This window comes from Plectrocnemia conspersa, unplaced genomic scaffold (genome assembly GCF_051122295.1).
Source record: "Plectrocnemia conspersa isolate PC_06_02 unplaced genomic scaffold, ASM5112229v1 ptg000001l, whole genome shotgun sequence".
Lineage (NCBI taxonomy): Eukaryota > Metazoa > Arthropoda > Insecta > Trichoptera > Polycentropodidae > Plectrocnemia > Plectrocnemia conspersa.
The window spans coordinates 29321671-29341601 of record NW_028277165.1 but is presented as its reverse complement, the minus strand read 5'-3'; the positions used below and the strand labels follow the sequence as shown (position 1 = coordinate 29341601).

Here is a 19931-nt window from a genome sequence, read left to right as displayed (position 1 = left end):
CAATTTATTCAAGCACAAAAATTAATTGCATATCATTTATTTAGGGTAAACCCTGTACCCGTTCCAGATGTTGGGACCACTACCAGAAAAAATGAGCACACAAAAAAAACTAGTTAATTGTTCACTATTGTAATTCACACAATACCAATGATTCTCAACATATTTTTAATCACATAGAATTTTTTTTTTTATTACTTTGATATATGAAACACTAAATATATTTATTTACATTACAATTACTTACATATTTATATACTTGATGTTTGGTTATATTTCTCGAAGCAATCTTCCATATGAAGATACGATTTTGAATTACGTTTTTAAACATTTTTGTTTTTTACATAATATAAAAATTTATTATATGGTAATACTATTTGATAAGGCATGCCTGTGACAATTTTTTGTCCTTCCATGCAAATATTGTTCGTTTGTTTGGACCTAATTGTAGTAGTTGAATATATTTTTTGCGAAATATCGAGGAACCTATCTAACGTGCAAATCGAGGTAGGACCAGGGCCGGCCAGAGGGGCAGGCAGTACAGGCGATCGCCTGGGGCGCTAGATCTTGTGGGGCGCCGTGATACCAAATAAAGGCGCAATATTCACTTAAAATTATCAAACAATGTTGTTAATCCTTTCAACGCCAAGCGCATGATATGATGCGCAACTAAATCTACTGTCTAACGCCAAGCGCATGATGTGATGCGCTCGTTAAAACCTTCGTTTTTTAAAGAAACGGAAAGGTAAAAGTTGGCAATATATGTTTTAAAAATCAGTTTGAGTTCCTAGTAAACGATTTCAGTGATTTTATTTATAGAATTTGCGATGAAACAGTGGTATATATAATTATAAAGTCACGCCTTAATTTTAGTCGTTTGTATTTCGCGCGCGGTTTCGATCGTGCTTCTTTAGACCACTTTTAGGGTTAGCACAAACGCATCGCGGAAACTCGTTTTTTTATACTTTAATTTATGAATCGAAATTAAATTATGTCATCAATATTTCAATGATAATTGTGATTTGTAAATACTTGTGAATATATTTATACGTTATTTCGACTGTTTTAATATTGTCAACTGTTTTTGTGATTGGTTTTTATTGTTTGTAATAATTAAATAATAATAATTACTATTAAATACTTATTAATAAATATAAAAAAGATATAATTAATAAAATATCAATATTAACTCTTAGTAAATATTAAATAATAATAATAATAACAAAAACGATTCCTTGTCGTAGAATCATTTTATTTTACTTGTTCTATTATTTTATAATTTATTTGTAGTGTTTATTTATTTACATTAAATTAATACCATCGTGACCTAACAGGTTACCCCAATGCGTCACGATGGTCGAAAAGTTTATTATTTATTGTATATATATGTGTGTGTGTGTGTGTAATATATATTACATATTCCGCCTGGAGTGTAGATATGTTGCACTCTTGCCGGTCCCAAGCCCGGATAAAGGAGGAGGGTTTCTATCATGGAGCAAACCAACCAACGTGGATAAATCCAAATAGTTATGAAAAAATCACAAAGAAATAATAAATCCGCCCCGATTCATAATGACCTAGACGATCGAAATCTAGATAAACGATTAGACTTCAATTTTGGAAGCTGGAATGTGCAATATTACAACCAGGAAAAATGCAAACAATAGTGGAAGAAATACTAAAACTCAAGATATATCTAGAAGCCCTACAAGAAATTAGGTGGAAAGGCCAAAACCGATCACCGGTTGTAGTGCCGTGGAAGAAGAAGAAGAATATGTATATATTATAAATTATACATATAATTATATATAGTTAAATGTAACATCGTATCTTGCTATCAAGTTTTATTATTTATTATTTTTATATATAAAGAAATATGACAACCTTCAACAACTACCAATTGCAAACACCATTGATCAAAAACAAACGGTTTGTTTATTAGGGTTATTTTTGTGTACGATATATGTAATTTTGTATGCATCAAAGAAATCTTGTCGATTTGTAAATTTTTATAACAGGATGTAGGTCAGACGAAGAAAAAATGCGTTGCAGATTTATATATTAAAATTGTCTCAGTGTGAGCATGACCCTGCTTGTCGTTCGCTTGTATAGTGCCGCGCGCGTGCATGTGTGTGTAGGTGTGTGTACGCGAGCCATTACGCGGACCGACCAATTGATTTATTTTTGTTCACCTTATATTTCCAACAATACGACTAAAAATGTTTGTTTATTGATATAATTAGAATGTTTAAATCATGTTAATCATACATATATAATTTTAAAATACAAAAATTGAGTATTTTGGCTGTAATGATGTGTTAAACAGAGTAAGTAGCCAAAAAATTATATCGCTAAAAACCAGGGCTGTGGAGTCGGAGTTGGAGTCGTGGTGTTTTGGCCGGAGTTGTAGTCGGAGTCGGAGTCGTGAAAAATGAGCGACTCCGAGCATTTTCTTAAATTATGAAATTTATGAATTTTTAATTGCGTAATAATTAATGTGTATAGCGTATGAATATTAAACGTGTAGAAAAACACCAAAAATACCTGATAAAATTAAACTTTTTTGAGTCGGAGTGGAGTCGTGTTGTTGGTAAATATCGGAATCGGAGTCGGAGTCGGTGTCGTGTTTTTTTTTTAACGACTCCACAGCCCTGCTAAAAACGCATGGCGTACAGCGAGTAATTAAGAATTTACCGGTCGGCGGTCTAAGGGTTAAAGAATATAATCTGATATTTTTTTGTATACACTACTGTGCACTCTTTAGATTATTTCACGCGTAAAAAATCGCGACGAAAATAAAATTACAAATTCTTAAATACCCACAATCGCAAAAAAGAGTATGGTGTAAAATATATGTAATATTAAATTACTTTAATTTGAATTATATTTTTGCGCTTATGTAACGAGTTATTAAAGTATTATTAGGGTGGGGGGGGAGGCGCAAATTTAGTTTTTGCCTAGGGCGCTAAATAACCTAGGGCCGGCCCTGGGTAGGACTATAATAATCCTCATAAAATAAAACAATATTTGAGGGCCTTCGTAAATGGTTACACTTAAATAAGCTGTCTTCAATAAAATACAATACAAACTAATATATACATTTATTTACTATAATTTAATAATTATAAATTAAATTGATTCATTGGGTCTTCGTCACGCCTTCGTTTCATGTAATAAGCTTCTATTTCTTCTTCGGTAGGTTTCTTCACTTCCCTCATGCTATTGTAAGACCTTTTTCTGTCGTCTGTATTCATCAACACTTCTGCAGCTCTGTTCGTTTCCTCTTCCATTTTCAGTGCCTATAAATTAAAAAAGATTAAAACATCTCACCAAGAATTAAATAAAAGCAAAAACTTACTTTAGCCAATTTGTCTTTATCTGAATCCTTGTTCTTTTGCTTCTTCTGCTTCTTTTTGTCCTTCTTCTTCTTCTTTTTTCTCATGCTACTCCTTTCTGTCTTTGATCTCGTGTCTTCAGAGTCGGTAGATGACGATGAGCTGTCGCCGTCCGATTTATCATCTGTGTTATCATCTGTGACTTTCTCGCGCAAAGAGCTGAGGACTGGAACGTGTTCAGGTTCAGATACCATAGTTTTTCCTGCTTCACCAACGCAATAAGACATCTATAAAGAAAGTTTAGTCAACAGGAGTAAAATTGAATGATTTGCTGGCTAACTCGTGATATTTACTTTGACATTTGAGTGACAACATTTGTATCCCCATCTGCCAGATTTCCAGTATGATCCCCACACGGATGTGTGGTTATTGATGAGAACGTCTTCTTCATATTTACTTCTGGCGACTTGCTTCTCTTGCCCTTGAATCAATGTACCATCTCTGTTGTATTGAGTGAAAATTTCAGTCTGCGCCAACAGCAAGCTCTTTGGCGGAGCTTCCAGATGTTCTGCTCCTCCGTATTTATCGAGAATGGAATCTTTGACCTAAGATATTCATAAAGATGGTAAAAACATATATATATATATATATATGTAGGATCAAGTTAGTATATAAGCCGTAGGATTAAGTTAGTATATAAGCTGTAGTATTGTCATATTGTATACTGCGTTATGGCCAACATAAACATTGTTAAGGCCGAAAGTGTGCCTATAAAGCAACCTGTTTGCTGCAAAACGCTCTTCTTTCGCTGACAGCCGGCAGTCGTACGGTGAGGACTGGCGCTAACCCGTCCTACCGCGACGCCGCTGCAAATAAACAACGCCACGCCATATCGTTCTTTTCACTTTCGAACCTCTACCAGATCCCTTGAGGATCCACTACATATATATATATATATATATATATACTAAATAGTTAATTTGAGAGATAGTTTATATCTTATATAGTATATCATCACTGCATATTAAATATGATCCATGTAATGATTATGCAGAAATATTTCAACTGACAAGAAAGTTCTAATCACTTTATTTTTGGCACAAGTTTAAACTGACGAGACGATATAATTTTTGATATATATGATCTCAACCCTTAGCTAATTATAACATTGCGTTCTTACAAAGGCTGTTATGTGAGAATGATTACTGTAATGCCATTACGAACTATTGTGATGGTGGGGAGTATGTTAACGCCATGTTCACAGTTCTGATTTATGTATTTAGCTGGATTAAATTTGGTTTATGTAACACGATATATGCAAAATTTTACATAGAGTAATTTTATACAATGAGTTTGTAGAAACAATATGTACATACCTGACTCTTGAACTGTTCCTTTTTCTTTTCATATTCTTTCTGCAATATTTCAAGTTTCGTCGGCTCAGCTAAAAGATGTACATCAACTCCTTTTTCGTGAGCATCCCAAGCGAACAACTGAGCAACTGCATGCTTTTGTGTATCTCCACTAAACCTCACAAAATTTTCTCCAGTATAATCGTTCCTGATAACAATAAAAAAATATATATAGAAAAATTATATATTATCATTACAAATATTAAAATTCAAGACTCACTCTGCATCTTTAGGATTTGGATTATCTCTCATAGAACGGGTCTTTGGATCATAATATGCCGAGTTTGGATCTAAATTTCTTAAATATTTAGCCGTGTCTTCTCGGATACGCAAATTGCGCACAGTGATACGTTGCTTAGAATCCACCTGGTGAAAACAATAAATAATATATCACATAAAATTGTATCAAATAAAAATTATATATGTACATATTTTATATAAATCATACTTTAGTTCCGGGCATGTCCACTCCGTCTACATATTTATCTTCGTCTTCCTCGTCGTCATCATCGTCTTGATCTACAGCCGATGGATCTGAATTGCAAAAAAATATATAATATTTAAATTAATAAGATTTTTATGTTAGATGATATAATTCTTGGTGTATGATTTCAAAGTGTAGCTAATTATAAAATTTGTCATGGTGGGGGGTATGTTGATGCAAAATTTTCATACTAAGTGTATTATAGGTTGTATTTAGATCTGGTATATTATAACTAGCCAAATCTTCTTTTTGTTTTTATTAAATTATCCTCCTCAAACCTGACTTTTTATTTTTCATAGAAAAAATATTTTTGTTTCAATATTATACTGATGCACACTGCGATGTAAAAATAAAAATCGGAAATGGCTTCATAAACAAGCAATAAATTATTGTACATTGCAATGTGCACTAGGTTTGAGAGGTTAAAGACAATAAACAATAGGCATAAAAGTATGAAAAATGTGTTCACAAATGTAACAAACAAAACTTCCGCTCTCCCCGAGGACATAATTTGTGAGGGGGGGGGGAGCATGTGCCCCTCCTCTTTTTGCATGTTATTTAATGAAATACAATGAATTTGAATGAAATTAAAATATTAAAAAACTGATCACTGACTGACCAACTTTCCCCCCCCCCCTTTTAAAAAAGTCAGAGATGACGTCGTCCTGGATTTTAAACCAGAAATTCTCCAATTATTCTTAATAAAAATATAAAAAAACAGTCTCGAAGTTATCTCAGTGAATACATTTTTACCGGTAGATATATATTTTTACCAGTGAAAATAAAATTTATCTGGCATGTGCTAGGAAAATCATATAATTTAAACTTTTCCATACATAGTAATATACGTATACATTTACATACTTATCATTATTTATTTATTTATTAGTATTTTTCAGTAGTTATATTTTCACTAGTGAAGTCCAAATACATTTTCACCAGTAGATATACGTATATATCTCCTAGCGTAAATATAATTTAACTAATAGGCAGTAATATGCTGCTCTAAAATGTGTATGAAACCAGGGCTTTGAACCGGAACAAATTTTGAATAGCTAAAATCTGTAGTTTACCTGTTATAGATTTTATGTTTTATTTATTTTATTATTACTAAAGCAATCACCATCATTATATTCGGTAGAGAAAAATTATTATGATAAGTTTGTCTACAATTTAGGGGAAAGACAATTGCAGTATTTAAAAGCATATGTACCTTTTTCAAGTTTCTCTGCTCTCATTGTTCTTTTGGCTTCTTCAATTTTTTGATACTCCTCAATGATGGCTTTGTGCTCTGACGGATCGTAGCCGTTCCATCTATCCCTTTTCCCATCAAAACCTAGAGTTAGTTTTGGTTGTACAAATTCATCTGGGGCGATTAGTACGTTTGTAAATTTAGCACCGATCTAAAAAATACATAGCATGAATAAAAATAAAAGGCCTCGACTAAACAGATATATTAGGATCTATAAAATATATTGAAGGCAAGAACATGTTAAATAGGAATATCACTAGCGGACAGCGCATCTAAAAATCGAAACTGTCTTTTGTACAAGGACCGGATCTAAGTATTGGAACATATAGTACTTTAGACATATAGAAAGCAAACTTTGTATGTTTGTTATATATTATATTTACTTTTCTCGGACGTTCCAGGCAATCTTTCTTTTTATGTGTCATAGCGCCGCAGTTTTCACAAGCTCCTTTACGATATTTAATTGCAGCTGACGTCTGAAACAATAAATTGAATTGGTAAGATGCACAATACAATGAATTACTGTATTGTATTACATTAATCCACTTACAGAATCCACGCCTTTCTTATAGAATTCATCGAGATGAGAATATTGTTCTTTTTTCTCATCTTGAGGCCGTTGATGTTTGAGTGTCGGTCCAGCAGTGCCGTAATACCAAGGCGCCGATGATATATATTGAGGGATGTGTGGATTTATATCCTTGCCTATAAAAATAAAAAATAAATTATTTACTTTGTGTAACACGCATACACTGAAATAAATTTTAAAGCTGATCGAAAGTTCATGTTTTATTAAAATTCTATTTCCAGTATTTCATATGTATACAAGAATACTGCAGTAGACCCCCCAATAACACAGTAAATTGGGTGCTCGTTACTTTATGTGTGAGCGAGCCAAAGGTAGGATATCTCACCACACGCGCCTGATCCGTAAAAATTTGTATGAATATTTTCTAGTCCTCGCAACTACACGCTCCCAAATAGCATGTCCCCAATTTACAGTGTTATTGTATTTCAAATGTTGGATTCACTATGCAACGCATCAATCACTAGTGAGCTAAGACGCGGATGGCGCGATTAAGTAAGTGTATGTCGCAAAGTCCATCAAACAGCCACAAGGTTGAATTTTGAGAAAAACAAACCTTCTTCATCAACGGCGGCAGGCGCTGTGCCGGCCTTCCGAGCTTCTTCCAATTCCTTGGCTTTTCGCCAATCTTCGCGAGATTTCTTTTTAGGTTCTTCATCCTTGATTTCTTCTCCACTGCCGTCTTTGATGCGCAAAATCTGAGAGACGGAAAACCTCGCCGCGCCAGCCATGGCGACGCAGCTGTCAAATTAAAATGTTGCCATAAGCAAAAATTATACACACTACAGGTCATTTTGAAGCCGGCCAGTTTATTTACATCCGAATAATCGCCATAGTGCAAAAATTGCTTTTTAGATTAAGGTGACCATTGGTACTGGATTACCAGTATAAAACTAGTTTTTTGGTCATTTATCCTGGTAAGTTATGAAATGTAACCACAATACTTATTTAAGAACTCAAAGTCAAATTGGTTAATTTAGCAGCAAACATTTTATTTTACTTACGATATTCTTTGAGCAGGATTGTCCGCAAAAATTTTGTCGTCCTAGAATTTTTTTTCCGAGATATCCTTTTTTAGCTTCCGCAGCATTTTTAAATGAATAAAAAATTCGAACAAACCCGTTTTTTAGTGTCCTGCTTTGATATTAGCAAAATTTTGTCCCCATACGTTAAGCTGTCCGTATAAAATAATCAAGTACAACTCGTACAAGATGTCAGTTTGATGAGAAAAATACGCACCAATTGTATTCGGCTCAATTATATCTTTAACATCGTGCATTTCTAAAATCATACAATAATTGACAAACATATATTAAAATGGAACAGCACATTTTAAAATACAAATATACATATATGTCTGTATATCTTACCGATTTCAAACAAGTCGTCTACATCGTCCTTGAATCTATCTTCTCTGCAATCGTATTCGCATTTTATATTTGGGAACTTGAAATAAAAACACTATTTAAGATCACGTGCATTAACAAATATAACGATTCATTACCTCTAATTTACACTAAATCGTGTCAACGAAAGCAATCGTTTCATTGTCGTTTGCGATGTTAGGTTCTGCAAAGATGAATTTTGATACTTAAAGCTATGGTGACCAGATTTTGAAAATACCAAGGGAGGATATTAAAGTAAAAAGGCCATCTTGAAAATGTTTGTTTGAAGATAAATTGCTTGGGGAGCTAAAAATAAAAGGTCGTTTCGAAATTTTTTATTCATTTAGGGATGCTGCGGGATCTAAAATAATGGACAAAAAGGTCAAAAGAGGATTGTCTTTCTCAAAAATTTTCGAAATAACATTTTTTATTGATAGTGTCTTCCTTTGATATTTTCAAAATCTGGTCACCCTACCTTATTAAAACAGATATTTTAGTAGCAAAGAGTAAAATTCAATATTTTGTTTTTATCTAAATATAATAGAATATAATTGGACATAACATTAGTTAAAAGGCTAGAACTTAAAGCCATTTCGTTAATTTTTATTATTGAATGTAATAAAAAAAATAATAGCTACAAGTTTCGATAAACGTCATTGTAACTCACGTCATGTTGACAGTTAACCTAAAGGATCCCGGAGACGATCAATTGCGATTGATCAATCGTACGTGATTGACGGTTTCGAATGATGCGAGATTGATGCTGCGTCAATCGCTATGACTCATTCGGTTTGTTGCGCCGTCGAAGCAAGTCGTATCCAATCTGTCAAATTTTTTTGATGCAATCCCAGGGTATATCCGGGACGGTTGATAACCCTAATTCTAGTACCTGCCAATCTGTCAAGATGATTTCTAACGCAGATATGGCATTTCTTGCAATTACTATTGCGGTTTCTACTCAGAAAAAAACTTGAAAGAATTTTCTGAGTAGAAACCGCAAATATAAATGTAATGAATTTCATGCCTTTTTCTAGCAAATATTTTTTTGTAAGGTCATTGATGATAGTGGAGTTTTAATGTAGATGCACAAATAGCTGTATCACAAATGCAAATATCCTAGTTGTGTAAATTCACTAGATAAATATTTCTTATAAATATTTGAAAAAATAATATTTTTTTCATTGTTTTTCAGAGGGCTTTGCCATCACCTTTCTTGTATCTAGGTGGTGTTGGTTAAACTATAACACAATTTCTCCTAAAAAGCGAATAGCGACTCTCTCATACTGTGTTTTATACGATTCGTTGATAATATATTAAATGCACTTAAATATATTTTACTTTATTATAAATAATTATTTCTTATTCGCCCTTTTTACGCCATGCTCAAAAATTCGCCGTATTTGTACCGAATGTTTTTTAAGAACTGTCAAATTGACACTGACTTACGATGGCGCTTATCAAAACTGGTATTATTTTCTTTTTTTGACAATAATTCTTCTTCAAATTCAGATGATAACCAAATATTCCATTTTCGTGAATGATATACATTTCAATCATCTTAAAGTATTAAACTTTATACTTGCAGAACCTGGCATAGAAAATGACAAAGAAACGCCTCTTATCATTGACACGATTCAATGTAAAGTAGAGGTAATGAATCGGTATATTTGTAAACACATGTGATCTTAAATAATGGGCTTAAACTTTCGTTTTAAAGACTTCAAATGTAAAACGTGAATACAATAGTAGTGAAGATACTATCAAGAACGATGTAGACGACTTGTTTGAAATTGGTAAAAATATTTATATATGTATATGATATTTATACTAATGCACTTTAGTATCTATGTCAATTATTGTATGATTTCAGAAATGCACGATGTTAAAGATATACTTAAGGCAAATTCTAGTAGTGTGGACGTTTTTTCTCACCAAATTTACATCACCGAGGTAATAGTCAACTCAAATTTCAGTTATATTTATTTCGATTTACTAACTAATAAAATTTTAATTTTAGAAACCAGAAATAGAAAAATATTCTAAAGTTCAATGTTTGCATGATGATTCGTATAAATTTGAATGTTGCAAATGTGGAAAAACATTCAAATTTAAAAAATATCTTTCAAGACACATGCAAACTCACAGCGATGTTCGTAACTTTGAGTGTGACAAATGTAAAAAACTATTCAAATCTAAAACACAACTTTTACGACATGTGGAAACTCATCGAGATGTACGTGATTTTCAATGTCAAAAATGTGAAAAAGCATTCAATACTAAAAGTTGTCTTTCACGACACATTCAAACTCATAGCGATGTTCGTGATTTTCAATGTGAAAAATGTAAAAAACTATTTAAATCTAAAAACCAACTTTTACAACATGTGCTTACTCATAGCAATGTTTGTAATTTCAAATGTGAAAAATGTGGTAAAGCATTCAAATATAAATACACTCTTTTAAATCATATTAAAACTCATAGCGATGTTCCTAACTTTCAATGTAAACAATGTAAAAAACTATTTAGATCTAAAAGTCAACTTTTACGACATGTGCAAACTCACAGCGATGTTCGCGATTTCGAATGTGAAAAATGTGGAAAAACATTCATTTATAAATACACTCTCTTAAAACATATGATAGTTCATAGCGATGTTCGTGACTTTGAATGTGAAAAATGTAAAAAACTATTCAAATCTAAAAACCAACTATTACAACACATTCAAATTCATAGCAATGTTCGTGATTTTGATTGTGAAAAATGTGGAAAGGCTTTCAATTGTAGACAAAACCTTTCGAAACATATGCAAACTCATATCGATATTAGTTTATTTGAATGTGAAAAATGTGGAAAAGCATTCACAACTAAACAGTATATTTCACGACATATGCGAACTCATATCAATATTAGTGTATTTAAATGTGAAAAATGTGGAAAAGCATTCACAACTAGACAACATATTTCACGACATATGCAAACTCATAGTAATGTTCATTATTTCGAATGTGATAAATGTGGAAAAGTATTAAAATATAAACACACTCTTTTAACTCATATGAAAACTCATCTGTCCCCAATGACAATCATTTGCTAGTGTTTTCTTTTCATGTATGTTTATGACAGTAAGCCATTAAATTAATTGTTTAGTTGTTTAATGGATTTGGCATTTATTGAATCGATGAATTAAAAATGCAAAGAAATAGAGTATTTACAACAACAAAAAAACATGGCGAATATAACTTACATAAAAAAGTAGAAGAAGCAATAGAAGTAAGTCGAAAAAAATAAACGAATTAAACGCATAAAATTATTATTTGGGGACATGTCAACGAATGTTAAAAAATAATAAGTTGACCTGTCCTGACTTGATACCAACAGAGTTTATTAAAAATGTGAACAAGGAAAATTAAAACATCTTTACTAATATCCCCAATAAAATATAATTTTCTGGAAAAATATTTAACGGCTGGCTGTGATCGACATTTAAGGGTGAAACAAACTGAGTATGTCAACGTACAATGCATCATCGCATCAATCCGATGCGATTTCATACATTGCGATGACGGATAGTCTATTACACAATGGATTTAAACGAAAAAAATTAATATTGGAGGTATGTTTTCATTTTTCTATTGTACAAATATTTACAGGGTCTATAATGATTGTTGTTTTTGCAAATAAGTTTCAGTTAAGGCATGCTCTGTATGAATTATATAAAAAAAAAAACAAGTAAGAGGGAATACTTTTGTAATGAAGTGAACACTGCTGTTGATTCTAGTAAGTAAAAACAAGAATTTAAATTAATTAATCAACTCATTTATAATATAAATGACCCACGATGACGGACAGTAAGCTAACATTTAATTTAATCCGATACTATGAATATAATAATAAACAACTTTAGTGCAGAAATCGAACAGCACACATATGATTAATATTCTCAATATGTGTTTTAATTGTTTAAAAATATTTAATTTAAAAAAAAAAATTTAAATAAAAAATGTACACTTGCATTTTGAAATTTGTGTTTGTAAGATAAGCGTAAAAATGTTAACGATTCTCATAGCAAGACTTTCTGAGATTGCGATAAACGAATTCTACGAACTTCAGCCATAGCAGGTACGCCGACAAGTATAAGGGCAAACGAACAAAATTAATCGATCTCGTAACATCGAGACATGATTAAAAAATACTTTGGCTGCACAATTTAATAATTATAGTCTTGTTTCTTCCAATGGAAAATTAAATGAAATAGATCTGAATTAATCACCGACTGCCAATGTCCTAAAATATATAAATAAAACGATAACGTTAACATATATAGTTAGTTATACATAAATAGTACTACATTTGATTATTTATAGAACTATACAATGGTTGATCTATCTAATGATATGATTTTCTTTTTAGATGTTGAACTTTTTAAAAGAATGCTGGAGATCCCTTCGTGACGTCTTCATTACACTATAGATTATTAAAAAATTGTCCCAGCGAATCACCTGGAACTAAAAAACTACTGGTATTATTATATATAGTCAGTTAGAATTTTAAATTCCGCACTTGGATTTCAAGGAATCCACAGGGAATTACGAAAATGAAACTCAAATATTAAATCAACCAACACTATTAGAACAAAAAGATCAAACGATACAATCAGATCAACCAGAAGAAAAACCACACCAAGAAGATGCAGACTCTTGCAAAAGGACAAGCCATGCTATAAAACGTAAACAGCAAAAAAGAGTGAGGAAGATACTGCGCAAATGATTTTAAATCTTATTACCCAAAAATCTGATTATGTATGAACTAGCATTTAGTGAACAATAAATAATACATTCACAACTGCCATATATTCAGAAAACACAAATGATATATTATTTCATATGTAAAATGCATTAATAAAGAATTATCTGTGGTATGTATTTTTTTTTAATTTTTACTAATTATTTAAAACATTGATATTTCTATTTCTCCAAGAAATTAATAAATATATTATATTAATTCAAAACCTATCTTAATGTCAAAGCTAGACATTCTCTCATTGATATACTTCTATAATTTGTATCGTCCTTATTTTAGTTCTTTATTCATGCGGAAATATTGGAAGTAGCGTTCAGGAAAACTACCTAATTCTCTATAAAGTTTGCATTACTCTCTGAACTTCTCGCGTCTCAGATTTATAGGATGAATCCACCATTTACGGTTTTTTTTCTTCAACAGTAATCAATTTTTATTTTATTTTTTTGTGATATTTGACATTATCAAAAGAAGACCAGTAGCAAACTGACAGCTCAAGAGGTCATTTGTCACGTTGCGTAGTATCGCAACGTAGCCCGTGTAAAACTCCTTCGTCATGCTCGGTTTGTTTCACCATTTATTCCCTTTCCAAAAAATAATAATTTGCAACAACTTCAGCCTTATCAACTTAATAAGTCACTCACTGAAAATTCTATTAAAAATTATACAAGGAAGGATTCACACACGTTGAAAAGAAGTTATTAGTAGTGAACAATTTGGTTTAGAAAAGGCCTAAGAGGAGCACTCTTCTGCACGCGGATGCTACTTCACTTTCTAGAGGCGTGGACACATTTTTTGGTCTAAGAAACGAGTGCAATATTTGGCTGGCGATTGCTGCATGGTTGTGAATCATCAGCAATTTTTATAACCCTTGCTACTTAATGCTGGACTCCAATGAGGAGGAGTCATCTAAGGATCATCCACTGGACATCATCCCTTCGCCAATTTTCCCACCACTGCTCGGAGAATAATGATACTCGCCAACCATAGTTTGTCGCAATGTATGTAATATTATATAATAAATTATTACTCGTTTCCAAGAATGTCTTTCTGGCTGCAAAGTTACACCCCCTAGTGTTAGAAACCTTAAAATATCTATTGCATATATGATAATTTCACATACAATATTTTCATTATATACAAAAGAGCTTTTATTTTTCATGCTTAAATAATCAAATGTGATTAAACAGCTTTCATAAACGCTGACTTATTTTTTTAAATCTAATTCAGCAAGTTTAAATTTAGATTTAGTATTATTAAAGATTTAAGATTAGATTTAGTCAACCTGACAAAATAAAACTAATGAAATAAGCTTTTTCCCTTGCGAGTATAATTATTCAATTTGTTATTTTTTATTTTAATGTATAGTTTTATTTAATTTTTTTAATTAATATAAATATTTTATTTTTAATGTTTATTTTTTAATCAATTTAATAAAAAAATATAAAACAAACTCTTAAAATTGTAATTATATACTAAAATAATCTATCTAAAATTGTTAAAATCGGAGGTGGAGTCTGACCAAAAGATTAAGTTGGAGTCGGTAAAATTTCTCGGTTAGACTCCGCCTTGTTTGAATAAAAAAATCATGGTTCACTGATGTGACAAATCAATATATGTATTATCTTTCTTCTTTTTGAATGGAACTAATTATACTGGATATGAATATTTCTCTAAATTAATCGAAAAGCATGAATACAGCAAGATCCATGAAAATAATGCTGTAAAATTTACATATTTTAGAATAGTTCACTTTTAATCTAAAATTTTTACTTGAAGAACTAAAATTTATTTAGTATATTTTTTTAATAAGATGAGACTACTGATCTTGCTTGTCGTTCGCAAATCGTAGTCATATTACGGTATTTAAAAAATCGCAGCTGATTGAAAGATGTGTGAAACTTCATCAAATTAAGGACTTGGAGAAACTGTTAGTTAAGATCACGACATTCCATTACTAAAGATTATAAGTAAAAGATTACCTGTACCATTATTTTGTTTTTATTTGTGCTTGTTCAATCATTTGTATTTAATACAAAGGTGCATTCATCAACGAACTGTATGTATATGAACTTATGAATGACCATTAATAAAATACGTTTATCATACCGTCTTTTTCCGAAAATAAGACACTGTCTTACTTTCTTTTTTGGTCCGAAATATGAGCTAGGCCTTATTATCAGGGGAGGGCTTACTTTACACGTACAATAAGTAAATTAATATATTTTCGGTTAATATTTATTTTTATATAGGAATTTTACATTTATTTCAAATTTATTCAAATACAGTCATTTCATTTTCTTTTGGAACATAGTCATAACTAATCAAATTCTGAATTCCATCCTGAATTTCAATCGCCACATGTTGGCGTTCATTTTATTTTAACTAGGGCTTATTTTCGGGGGAGGGCTTATATTCCAAAAATTCCTGAAAATCACGCTAGTGCTTATTTTCGGAAAAAGACGGTGGTAACATTTCAAATAAAATTCGAAAAATCGATCAAAACTTAAATTGCAGTGATTATCGGTGTATTATGTGCTAGTTTCAAAGGATATGTGAAAAAAAACAAAGCGTAAAGAAATTGTTATTTACTTAAAATGTGTATGTTACAGTGAATGAGAATTACCAGTGAAGTTATATTTTCATCGGCGTTTCAGTGAAATCATATCTGAATATATTTTCACCTGTAGATATAAACATATATATTTCTACTAGCCAAAATATAATTTAACTGACAGGCACTAGTAAAATTATATACTGCTTTTAAACTGTCGTTGAAATTTAATTAGACACTTGAGAAACGTCCATTTATTATTCAATACATATCGTTCTGTGTAGTAAAACAGATCTTTTAGTTTTATATGCTTTTCCACATATTTCACATTTGAAAAGATGAACATCGGTATGAGTTTTAATATGTACAACAAGATAATTTCTAAATTTGAATGTTTTTCCGCAAATTTCACATTCAAATTCACAAACATCATTATGAGTTTTTATATGTTTTAAAAGATACTTTTTAGTAATGAATGTTTTTTGACATTTTTCACATTCAAATTTACAAACAGCGCTGTGAGTTGGAATATGTTGTGAAACGGTTTGTTTATTTTTAAATGCTTTTCCACATTTTTCACATTTAAAATGACGAATATGGCTATGAGTTTTTATATGACGTGAAAGATATTGTTTAAATTTGAATGCTTTTCCGCATATTTCACATTCAAAATTACGAACATTGCTATGAGTCTGCATATGTATTGAAAGATATTTTTTACTTTTAAATATTTTTTCACAATTTTCACATTTAAAGTCATAAACATCGTTATGAATATGCATATGAAGTGAGAGATTTCCTTTCGTTTTGAACGCTTTTCCACATTTTTCACAATCAAAATAACGAACATCACTGTGAGTTTTCATATGATGTGAAAGATATTGTTTAAATTTGAATGCTTTTCCGCATATTTCACATTCAAAATCATAACCTTCGCTATGAGTTTTTATATGTTCTAAAAGATATTGTTTAGCTTTAAATGCTTTTCCACATTTTTCGCATTGAAAGTCACAAACACCAGTATGAAATTGAGTATGATGTGAGAGACTTCGATTAGTTTTAAATGCTTTTTCACATTTTTCACATTTAAAGTCATAAACAATGCTATGAGTTTGTGTATGTTGTGAGAGATATCGTTTACATTTAAATGCTTTTCCACATTTTTCACAATCAAAGTAACGAACATCGCTATGAGTTTTCATATGAAGCGAAAGATATTGTTTAAATTTGAATGCTTTTCTGCATATTTTACATTCAAACTCACAAACATCACTATGAGTTGGCATGTGTTGTGAAATACCTTGTTTACTTTTAAATACTTTTTCACATTTTTCACATTTAAAGGAATAAACATCACTATGAATATGCATATGATGTGAGAGACTTCCTTTTGTTTTGAACGCTTTTCCACATTTTTCACATTCAAAATCACGAGTAACTCTATGAGTTTGTATATGATGTGAAAGATTATTTTCGGTAGTGAATGTTTTTTGACATTGTTTACATTCAAAGTCACGAACATCGGTATGAGTTGGTATATGTAGTGAAAGACTTTGTTTAGTTTTAAATGCTTTTCCACATTTTTCACATTTAAAGTTACAAACATCGCAATGAAATTGCATATGTTGTGAAAGATTTTGTTTAGTTTTGAATGCTTTTTCACATTTTTCACACTTAAACTCACAAATATCGCTATGAGATTGCATATGTTTTTTGAGATGATGTTTAGTTTTGAATGCCTTTTCACATTTTTCACATTTAAAATTACGAACTTCGCTTCGAGTTTTCATTAGTCTTGATTTTTTAGTATTTATTGCCTTTCTACATTGTAAATTATTATTTTTTTTTCTTTTTGATTTCTAAAATGAAAATTGTATTAAGTAGTATAACTACTGAAATAAATAGAATTAATATAGATATAGAATATTCGGCTCTTACGTTGTAAATTTTGTAAGATGAAATGTTCACCCCGATAGTGTTTGCTTTAAGTATATCTTTAACATCGTGCATTTCTGAAATCATATATTAATTAACAGTTGCTTATGTATGTAGATTAAAATGTGACAGTATACACACACACATATATCATGTATATATTTTTTTTACCCATTTCAAACAAGTCATCTACATCATCTTTGATTGCATCTTCGCTGCTATCGTATTCGCATTTTACATTTGAGAACTTTAAAGTGAAGAATTGGAAGCATAATTAAGGATCATATGCATTTAACAGTATCTGCCAAACTTTTTACCTCACGTCACACTGGGGAAAGTAAATTGTTTTGTACCACACTAAATAAAAATCCCAATAAAATTAAATATTCTTCATTAATATGAATAAAAATGAATAAATTTTTATTATAGTAACAAAAAATAACACTAGTTATCGGTCCTTCACTGTCATAAGGTATCGTAGTTAGCAAGTCTGCGAATATCGAACACTCTACTTTTTGGTTTTAAATATTATTTTTGATATTATACATTCTGATTTTTTTTAATCTAATTAAATATAAAAATTATGATGTAGCTGGGAGCTATACAGTATAAATAAGATCGCACATGTGCATTGGAGAGATATTCGGTTGCTCCTAGTGCTTTTTTTACTGTTACTGCAATACTGCGTTAATTTGCACACCAAAAAATTAACTAACATTTTTAATTCATTTTAAAATAAGTTTACAACTTGGCTAAATATTTATAAAATAAAAAAATTAAATTCCTTAAAATTAGGTTTAAGACCTCTGTTACACATCCGCTACAAAATATGATTGATGATAAAACATACATTGACTTTAATAACGCTACAACACAATCAATGACCAATTTGTGTTTCAATGTCATTGATTGTGTTTTAGCGTATTTTCGGTGTTTTGAGTGCCTGCTTTCTTAAAATAATGTGTTTTTTTTTTGTTAAAAAATATTTTGATTTTTATTTCATAGATAACACTAGATAAATCATCAAAAAAAGAATACGTTTAATTGAAAAAATATTTAAAAAATCAAAAAATAACATTGAAATAAATAATAGGCTGAATAACTGAACTACTTCCGTTTTCTAACAGAATCATAAATTTTCTTTATACTTTCCAGAGCATGAAACTCTTTTTTAGTAACAAGCTTTTAGACCTCAAATTGCAAATAAATTGCGATAAGCATCAACACAGATAACAACAGTCTTGACAATGGTGGGGCCTTAATGTGGTAATTTTTTCATAAGGTTATTTACGACATGGTAATGTACACAGTTTGGCAGACACTGCATTAACAAGTATAATTGTTCTTTACCTCTACTTTAGAATGAATCGCAACAACGAAAGGAAGCGTTTCTTTGATTTCATCGATGTCAGCTTCTGCAAATATCAATATCAACTAGTAAAAAAAATGTAAATACTATGTATTTCGTTTTCAACTGAGTATAAATTACTTTAACGGACAAATAATAATAACCGAAAAGCAACACTTTAAAGCTATTACACCCTTCGTTTAGATTCTTAATTATAATTACAATTGAATAAAATAAAATAGTACCGGTTTTAATAAACGCCATTGTGACAGCGCTCAACTGACAGTTCATTACCAAGGTTTGGTCTAAATGCGACTAATTGTTGGGTATGGCTAAAAAACAGGGGTACGCGAATTCGCGGGTTTGATGAAATTATCATGAGCCTTGCTAAAAATTTAAAATGTAATATAATAAAAAATCACTTCAGATATGGCACTTTCAAAAAAATGATTTTTGGACATAGTGTGTCTGTTATGCATTTCGGAATGTAATATCATTACAATAAATCAATTTTCAAAGCATTAGGCAAATTTCTCTAAAAAAATATAAAAATCTATTTATTTGTCCGTCAGTTCTATTATACTTAATCATCGATTATTTGTAGTTCTGATGCTTTTTTGTAGTAATAAAGAACATATAAATACAACAATTTTAATAAGCGGCTAGACGGCTTTAATAAATAATTTTACTTGGTTTTCGTGAATTATATTATTATATATATTCAAATATAATTTCAATGCTCGATAGTGTACATTTATAAAATAATAATACGGCAGCACCCCTCAAATATTTAACCACGAGCCACTACTGCATTATAATTTTTATTTGTACTATTTTAGATATATA

General features: G+C 30.7%; 3 protein-coding genes across 5 annotated transcripts; 1 reads left to right on the top strand and 2 right to left on the bottom strand.

Annotated features, from left to right (window-relative positions):
* Positions 1 to 3083: 3083 nt before the first annotated feature.
* Slu7 (Pre-mRNA-splicing factor Slu7) lies at positions 3084 to 9274 on the bottom strand. Of its 3 annotated transcripts, XM_088196987.1 has the most exons (14): positions 9090 to 9274; positions 8571 to 8635; positions 8437 to 8512; positions 8186 to 8347; positions 7623 to 7807; positions 7031 to 7185; positions 6864 to 6956; positions 6442 to 6631; positions 5193 to 5278; positions 4965 to 5110; positions 4709 to 4892; positions 3686 to 3937; positions 3356 to 3619; positions 3084 to 3296 (listed from the first exon to the last, which is right to left on the bottom strand). In XM_088196987.1, exons 5-14 carry the CDS (start codon positions 7795 to 7797, stop codon positions 3120 to 3122), a joined length of 1722 nt encoding a protein of 573 aa, XP_088053113.1. In that variant the 5' UTR covers positions 7798 to 7807; positions 8186 to 8347; positions 8437 to 8512; positions 8571 to 8635; positions 9090 to 9274; the 3' UTR covers positions 3084 to 3119. The 3 variants fall into 3 exon arrangements, with proteins under 3 accessions (XP_088053113.1, XP_088053123.1, XP_088053103.1); XM_088196997.1 differs by lacking the exon at positions 9090 to 9274 and having other exon boundaries at positions 8071 to 8347; positions 8571 to 8630; XM_088196977.1 differs by lacking the exons at positions 8186 to 8347; positions 8437 to 8512; positions 8571 to 8635; positions 9090 to 9274 and having other exon boundaries at positions 7623 to 7812.
* A 555-nt stretch (positions 9275 to 9829) lies between these two features.
* Positions 9830 to 13366, top strand: LOC148239540 (uncharacterized). Its single transcript, XM_088197093.1, has 7 exons — positions 9830 to 9917; positions 10037 to 10101; positions 10169 to 10244; positions 10322 to 10401; positions 10469 to 12064; positions 12134 to 12228; positions 12862 to 13366. The coding sequence occupies exons 1-5, from the start codon at positions 9899 to 9901 to the stop codon at positions 11543 to 11545; spliced, it is 1317 nt and encodes a 438-aa protein (XP_088053219.1). The 5' UTR covers positions 9830 to 9898; the 3' UTR covers positions 11546 to 12064; positions 12134 to 12228; positions 12862 to 13366.
* A 1867-nt stretch (positions 13367 to 15233) lies between these two features.
* Positions 15234 to 19498, bottom strand: LOC148239539 (uncharacterized). The gene is made up of 5 exons (XM_088196914.1): positions 19331 to 19498; positions 19088 to 19152; positions 17909 to 17984; positions 17741 to 17814; positions 15234 to 17661 (listed from the first exon to the last, which is right to left on the bottom strand). Exons 1-5 carry the CDS (start codon positions 19374 to 19376, stop codon positions 16060 to 16062), a joined length of 1863 nt encoding a protein of 620 aa, XP_088053040.1. The 5' UTR covers positions 19377 to 19498; the 3' UTR covers positions 15234 to 16059.
* Positions 19499 to 19931: the final 433 nt, after the last annotated feature.